Consider the following 8220-nt stretch of genomic DNA (forward strand, 5'->3'; position numbering starts at 1 on the left):
CGGATACGTATACGGGATTGACAGAAATATGATAATTGACGGCTGGAGCAGCAGTCTGGTATGAGACTGCATGCGGTGCTTTACTTTCACGAGGCATGCCTGAACGTAAACGCGAGGCTCTTGAGAGTGGTGTAGGGTGTATTCCTTATGAGTTACTGATGCAGGAATTGAGCTTCAGCAACGTCATTCTTTGACCAATGTGAGTGTGATACTCCCATATGCTCTAACCTTGACCGTGCTGCACTCAGGTAGTTAGAAATTGTCGTCAGTTTACCAAAGCTGAAAAGAAGCTAAAGTCTAAAGTCTCGAAATTGCTACTATAGATAGGCTGAAAGGCATACCTCCATCAAGACGTAAAGGCCTCATATTCCAGTCACTGCGACGACTTCACTAGGGCCAACGACTCTTACAGCTGCAGGGGCGCTCGATTTGTTACATTTGGCGACGGAAGCATGGATCGACAACTCCCCTACTGTACCTTAAGGTAGTATGAATGACCACTTAAGATCTACGTATCTAAGACTGGATTACGAGCCCACACAACATGAATGATATATGTACCACTGGAATCGCGCGTACAGAACTCATTTGCTCTGGTTCTTAAGGAGGTTAAAAACCAACCATTTGTCGGTGTAAATTAGCTTAGTGTTGATGGTCATTCTCAGCAGCAGGGTCCATGTTAACATCATCCCAGTCGGCAAAGACCGCGTCGCCAATGCTAATAGTCCCCGTAGCAATGGGTTCACCCATTCCCCTCTTTGCCTCATCGTAAGTCTTGTACACAGACGCCTTGTGGTCAAAACCCTTCTTCAAGGAGAAGCCTGGAGCTTCGAGATTCAGGACATGCTTCTGCTTATCCGATTCTTGTACCGTCGACGGCCTGTGCGATTTCAAGAAGGATCTGTTGTCAGTCATGGACTCATAAAAAATGCCGTAACCAAGGGGAAGAGGCACTTACAGCGGCTGCAAGCTGGCTTCAAACACATCATCCAGCACGACAACCACACCATCCTTGAGCTGCTCGTCAGTCAGATGCTCAGTCAGATTCGTCTTGACCAGGTCAGCGCTGATCTGCGCATTCGGCGCCGTCTTAAGAACATGGTCCATGTGAACCTCATTCTTGCTGCCGTAAAGGTAGAAGGGCATCTTGGCCGGGTACTCGTCATCCAGCGCGGCAAACGCCATTGACTCATCAACCACCACCCGCACGTTGCTGAGCGCGAAGCCCTCCTCCAGCGGCGGCGTATCACCCGCAGGAATGCCCTTGTCCAGTCTGAACTTGAGCTTGGATGCGGTGTCGGGCTTGAGCAGACCATCGATCAAGTTCTCGAGCATCTCCTTCTCCACGTTGGCGATCGTGTAAAACTGGCCGGGGTTCTTGTCGCGCTCCTCCTTGTACCGCGCCTGCACGTTCGCGGGGAGGTCAGCCGTAATGATGAGCTGCTTGCGATGGTTGGCCATGTTGAACATGGCGATGTGGGTGAAGTAGAGCTTCTCTAATCCCTGCACGACGAAACCGTGGAAGTCGGGAGTCCGCTTATTGCGGATGATGACGCGCTTCACGCCACGCTCAGCGATCTTGCGGAAGTTCTTGACCATGCGACTCATAAAGTCGGGGCTTGTAGGCCATGGGCTCATAGTCACGTTGACCAGAAAGCGCAAGCTGCCTCGCGAGGGCTTGGCATTTCCTTCTTTGTCGGTTATCTTGAGACCCAGGCGAAGCTTGAAGGTCTCAAGACACTTGCCGTACGCCTTCTCCCCGAACTCGGAGGATGTGAGGAAGAGTGGTCGATCTTCGACCACGTCCTTCTCGGATGAGACAGAGAGTTGGGAAAAGATCCATTGGTTGAGATAGTTGGCTTCGCCCTGGTTGATCACGGGCCATTAGCGTCTACATGCAAGATGGGGATTGATTTTCTGGGCGGACGAAGGGGAGTTGACATACGACATCCTTATTCACCTCATTGCCAATTGCGAAATTGGTCGCAAAGGCATTGATCATGAGATCGCCTCCCAGCTCACACAGCAGGTTCCAGGCCTTTTTGTCCTCGAACAGTGCTTTGTTATCACGGCCGAGAATATTCTGTCGGATATAATCTTTCTGGACCTCGACACCGATGCCTGGTGTTTTCTCTGAAGGGAGCTGAATGAGAGGCACAACGATGAGTGAGTCAGCGGGCCTATCTTGGGGCTTCGGCGTCATTGTGGCCCAGTGGCAATAGAGCTATTGGGGAGATACAAATGTTAGTCCATAAAGGGCTATCTATGCGTAGGGGACTGAGGGCTGAACAAACCTTGGTGCACGAGAAAATGGCCTCGCCGAGCAGTCTGCCGTAGCCCTCCTGATCAAGGCCCAACGACTTGTGGGTGAGCCAGGTAGCGACGGCTGATGCGCCAGGCTTGCTTCCCTCAACGCCATAAACGCCCATACTGCCCTTGTCGTCGCCGGGGTGAAACACTATGGGACTCGTCCAAGTGAGAAGATAGCGCATTCGCCCATCCCGATAGCAAAGTCCGCCAGCAGGGTAGTTGATGTATCCCGATCTGTGGTAGTAGGTGTCAGAGAAGCGAAGACAAGATATCAACCACATGGGGAAGGGGAAATGACTCACTTGTGCGGATCGATCGTGATGCTATCCGCGTGCTTCAGGGCTTCCAGCTGCGTCTTGGTGTATGGATTCAGGGGCATTGCCGGCACGTACGGGATGCCATCGCGGTCCCCTCTCTCCCACAACAGCGAGGCAAAGTAGCCACCCCACGCGGCATCACAATGAACTGCGAATGACACACCTTCTTTCTTTTGGTACTCATCACGGATCTTGATGATCTCGGCGAGCGGGTCGCACGCGCCGTGCTCTGTAGAGCCCATAATGGCGACGACGCCGAAGATTGGAGTGTTGCTTTTTATGCACTCGTTGAGCTTTGTCCTGAGGTCGTCCACATCCATCCGGGCCTCGTTATCGACGTTGACATCGACGAAGTTTTCGGATCCAATGCCCGAGATGGCTTTTTTAAAGCATGTCAGCGACCTGAACGCCTAGTTTCACGATTCTGAACGATCAATGAACTCACCTCCGCCCTTGGGCCAGGAGTAATGCTTTGTCGCACAAATCATGTATTTTCCAGAGTTGATTTCTAACTTGCGCTCCAAATCATCTTTGCCCGTTGTCTGGACCAGGAACGGCTTGATCGCCTCCTGTAGAAAGCCCGGGCTGATGGAGTACTTCTCACCCAGTAGGGTGGGGATTGATAGAACGGAAGAGGGCGTCAGATTCAAGAGCTCCTTGACAGTGAGTTGCATGAACTCCTTCGATCCTGAGTTGCACGTCTCGACCTTGAAGGGCGGCTCGATGGTGCTAAGGAACTTGAGGGGCCCTTCCTCAATGGCGAGCTTGAGGGAAACAGGATAGAACTTGAGGTTTCGCGCTACATGGCGAGAAAAGGAGTGTGATTAGATCTTATGCCTTGTGTGAAGAAGAGCAGGGAACTCATACTTGCCCAAATGGCCTCAAGATTGGCCACGGAACCATCCTGCAAATATCAAGAACGTGTAAGAACTCATTACTGCCCCTTGACATGATAGCGATTGGGGCTAGCTATCAACGGAGCCACTCACACAAGTGATGTGCCCCCAGGGAGCGGGGTTTCCATCTTGGCGGTTGTATCCCAGCATCTCAGAAAGCTCCTGTCCGACTTGCCTCTCGACTTCGGTTGTGTATGGGCTTGCCTCGGTTGCGACATTGTTGGGGTTGTAGATCATGGTCGACATGTCTTTGAGTCACAAGTGTTAGTGACTACATTCAACTGCCTACTTAGTTGAATGTTGACTTACACCCGATGATACTTGCCAGCGTAGTATCCATGTTCATATGCGCATTGTACCGTGGCGACCAAAAAGGCACGGAATGCTTCGCCAGCTTGCCCGACAGGTCTGTCGAGCTCTTGCTAAGCTTATGAATGCTTTGCTGGTAAATGTCTAATTTCTTCATGTCCTCTGTAATGAAGAAGTACTTGTCATTGTCGTCTGCGAGTTCGACCCGGGTCTGTTTCTGGCGCACGAGGGCTTCATGGAAGAGATTCTCTAGGACGTCCAGATTCTCAGCTCGCGGTCCAAGAAACCAAGAGCTGACGAGAGCATGTTTGGCCTGGTTCTCGTCGATGCTTTCGGGTTGGATTCCGTTGGCTGGCATGGTGCAAAGGAGTGCAAGTTCCTTTAGAGTCGGGTACTAGCAGAAAGGAGGTAAGGCCATTGATGAAAGTAGCTTGGATTCTGGGCAAGATTGACTTGGAAGATACTCATAGTTGGGCTTAACGGTTGGAGACAGAACTAGATATACCAAAGTCGTATGAACAACGACATCATGGCATCTGGAGGCCTTTGGAACAATATCACCCAAAAGACCCCATGCCTGAGACATTGCCTGTTTGTTGTTAAACGCGCCGGTTCCATTCGCGACGGGAAAGGGCGCCTACGTTGCCGATAAGAATCACAACGCTGCTGGCAAACAACCCCCGCGAGCGGCAATGTTTTACGAACACCCCGAAGGTCCCTTTACTCCTTGATCACTACATGTATGTACATACGGGTTACACAGCATCTCACCCCGCGTTTGCTGATTCAAGAGCAGGCCATGTCGACATCAATCTCGTCTCTCTTGTCCGCTCTCTGTCATTTATCCAAATGACATGTCCCTTGCACATCAGCTGGTTACTCACGCGGAACTCACGCCAACCCAAGCACCTCAGACTTTGAGATGCCATCATGGTTTGTGGCGAGCTGAAATCCTGCAGAAATCCACAAAAACGTTTCTTGGCGCAGTGTCACAAATGAGAACGCGTGTACAGTATTTGACTACAGTACGTAGGTGTACTTAAAATACATGTATCCTAGTACCTTGGTTGCTGGAAGTACCCTTTATATCCGCATTTGATATGCATGGAATCAATAGCGTCAACGCCACCAAAAGCTGGCGTTCGAAGAAAGGTACGGATATATGGATCGAACAACTCGCAATCTCTGATCGTCGGGTGTACAAATAGCTTTTGCCAACGGCAGCGGCCCGCTCGCGCAGCCAAGACTTCATGGCCGGGGCCACAAGCAACAAACATCCCACAGCCCCGCCAGTTGTCATTGGTCGGTGGACTATCTCAGACCAGAATGGATCCGTCCTTTCACTTCTGTATCAGTCCGAGCTCTGTTTCTCCAAGAGTACCGATTCCATCTTGATATGTTGCGAGCCAGCATCAGCGACCTCTCGCCAATGGCGTTGACAATATCATTCGGGCTCGTGAGAGAGGTAGTCTTCGTAATGTGTCTTGATAGAAAGGGCTTACTTCACTGCGGCTAGTTCGATTGTGTCATCTCCTAGACGGTTATAGAAGCTACCTATGTTGAGCTATTTCCACATTCAGCAACAGTGCCTCAACTGTAGTTGCATTCGTCGCTGGGTTTGACATATTCACTCCTCCGCAACCACCCGCACATCCACCTGCTGCACGTACCATCCCGGTTGGTCCACCACGTCCCCAGCCCTATCGTCATTTCCGCCAGCGTCCTCCAAAGCAGGCCCCCTTCTCTCGCCTAGCGTTGGGAGGACAGTCCTAGGAAAACTGACGCGGTTCCTAGCTGTTGCCAGCACGACAAAGCGGTCGAACGTGTCGGGCTGAACAGCGCCGTCCACTCTCTTCGATGGCGACATTTTGACAAAGAAGCGCGTCCCATCGCCAGACGGCGTCAGGATCGGCGACTGCCGCTGCGTGGGGTGCGCCCTCGTTGCACGCCACGACGGTTCTAGGTCTAGAATCTCGACATACACGTCGTCCAGCGACGTGTTGCGCACCTCAAGCCCTATACTTTGGCCTGATGAAATGTCAATTGAGTCCTGCGGAATGGGTTTGAGATCCACGACTGGAGTCGTAGCCTCATTGAGTTTGAATACCCGCGGATTGGGGGGTTTGACGTCCTCATCTAGATAGCCGATTTTCGTGACAGTGAGGCCCCGTTCTTGCTGTCCAGCGTTGTCTTTCGCGAGGTTGAAGAGATTGTAGAAGATGGTAAGATGTTCTAGGCGGTAGAGAACATCTTCGACTTCTCCTTTGATCTTGACGTTGGCTTCAGCTTGGTTCGGGGTGAAGAAAATGGTGAAGCTGCCATCTTTGTGTACCAGCACCTTGAAGAAGGCCTTGTCAGAGTCTTTGAGCACGACAAGCCCGCTGCCACGACTGATAAAGCTCCGGACTTTCTGGACTACTGAATGAGGTGGCTCAGGGCTATCGTCCTCAGCCGAGACCCATACCCCTCTGGGCTGCAGGACGTTGTTCTCCAAGATGCTGCGAAGACTAACAGCCTTGCATTCGACCTGGACCCGCTCAATGTTGGCGGCCTTGGATTGGGTATTTGCTTTGCAGGTGAAGTTCTCCACGGCAGTCACGCTGCAGGTTGCCAGCGGCGCGGCGTAGTCAGCAAGGTTGTCGAGCCGTCTATCGCTGGGGTAAATGGCAAAGATATCGCCCACACCGACGCCGTGAGCAATGCCAGCAGTCAGCCCCAACTTCAGTTTCCCGCTTACCAACTTCTCGACGTTAGTAATGACCACGTCTGGCTGTGCCACGCTCTCAACACCGAAAATATGGCAGTCGCTCTGGCCGCCAAACACCGTGTCCTGATCCTGCGCCGTATCCCTGTCCTTGTGGTTCTTGAGCGTATGCGCAACTAGGTTGGCCACGACATCGCAGCTAAGCTGTGGCAGGCGATCTACCCCTCGATTTTGGGCAATGACTGTCGCAAGGCAGTCTGTAAAAAGTCCTTTGCGTACCGGGTCTTTCCGCGGCACCTCTTGCGCCTTCTGCCTCGGGCGGCACGCAGCGAGAAAGTTGATTCCCTTGGACGCCGTCATCCAGTGATGCACCACGATTCCGCCGCGGCCCGCATTATTGTCGTCATCCGTGGGCGGACGCCAGGCATCTTTCAAATCTTCCACAGACTGAATGGGCTTCCGTTCAAGATCAGAAAAGTTCTCGTATGGGATATCTTCGGACCCCCGCACCCCGCTATCCTTGTCGTCACCCCGTGTGGCTCCGCCCGAGTGGCAGCAGTCGAGTACGAAGGTGACTGTCGCGCCCTTGTCGGCTATCTGCTTCAGCAAAAAAGCAATTTCGACGTCACGTAGGTGCTGGAGCTTGCCGTCGCTGCTGGTAAGGATCAGGCACTCGTCATAGCGCACATTGTCACCCTTGAGGTCGCGGAAGGCGGTCGGCAGGCGAGTGCCATGGCCTGAGTAGTGAATATAGATGAAATCGCCGGGCTGAGCTTCGTCAGCGAGGGTTTTGAATTCTGACGTGATGTTGTCAAAGGTTGGGAGAAGGTCATTGGGTGAGGCTGGCGGAGATATGAGCTTGGTCATTTTGCTGATGCCGGCAACTTGAGTAAGGAATGCCTCGGTTGTGACCACATCAGAGAGGGAGCCCCTCAGATCGGCTAACCACTCATTGCTGTATTGGTCGATACCTATCAGCAGCGCTGATTTCCGGCCTCGATTCGGTCCTTCCGCCATGGCGTTTGGCTTTGAGGATTTCTTCCTGAGAGCTTGTGGGTACTAGATAGACGTGAACTAGTAGAGGGACGAGATGATAGGATGGGATCAAGTAAAGGGTCATGAACGAGCATAGGCGTAGATTAAGTACTGTTGGTATTTAGAGATCTGGGCCATAGTGGTAAAAGAGTGGCTATCCCATAATCCTGAAGTCCCAACGTATGTCTCAAACAGGATATTAGCAGATGCAGCGTTAGTGTAATTATTTGATCTGCATTGTTTTTGTGGGATTCGTACTTTTCCTCTCATCCCTTTAGATGCACAGAGGGGCAGACGAAAGCGTGGTTGCTTAAGAACGCCCGCCAGGAGGTTGTCACGAGCCTTAGGCCGGCAACTTGGACTTCAAGAGAATCTGTATGTACAGGGCACATAGACGATGCAAGCGGAAAGCGCCACTAAGATCTACCAGCCGGTTTGGATATGCTAACATAAAATCAGCATCACAGAGCAAGCATTAATGCGAGAGAATTACATTTGATGATCGACCGCAAGCATGAATCCGCTGATCATTTCCAGATACATTACCCCTCGCGTGGCAGCACACCAATCCGTACCCGATAGCAGAAGCGGTGTTGGTCGCAGCTCTGACTTTGAAACGGAGAGCGCCATGTGGATCTATCAGAATGTA

General features: G+C 51.9%; 2 protein-coding genes across 2 annotated transcripts; both read right to left on the bottom strand.

The window, feature by feature from the left end:
- Positions 1-642: 642 nt before the first annotated feature.
- N0V96_008952 (uncharacterized protein) lies at positions 643-4190 on the bottom strand (the record flags this gene model as incomplete). Its single annotated transcript, XM_065758496.1, has 9 exons — positions 643-901; positions 959-1866; positions 1946-2224; positions 2295-2544; positions 2613-3006; positions 3073-3426; positions 3495-3531; positions 3617-3771; positions 3833-4190. 9 exons carry the CDS (start codon positions 4188-4190, stop codon positions 643-645), a joined length of 2994 nt encoding a protein of 997 aa, XP_065612889.1.
- A 1269-nt stretch (positions 4191-5459) lies between these two features.
- Positions 5460-7553, bottom strand: N0V96_008953 (uncharacterized protein; the record flags this gene model as incomplete). The annotated part of the gene is made up of 1 exon (XM_065758497.1): positions 5460-7553. The coding sequence occupies one exon, from the start codon at positions 7551-7553 to the stop codon at positions 5460-5462; it is 2094 nt and encodes a 697-aa protein (XP_065612890.1).
- Between the last annotated feature and the right edge of the window lie 667 nt (positions 7554-8220).

Source organism: Colletotrichum fioriniae (genome assembly GCF_027942845.1).
Source record: "Colletotrichum fioriniae strain IMI 355084 chromosome Unknown scaffold_11, whole genome shotgun sequence".
In the NCBI taxonomy this organism is placed as follows: domain Eukaryota; kingdom Fungi; phylum Ascomycota; class Sordariomycetes; order Glomerellales; family Glomerellaceae; genus Colletotrichum; species Colletotrichum fioriniae.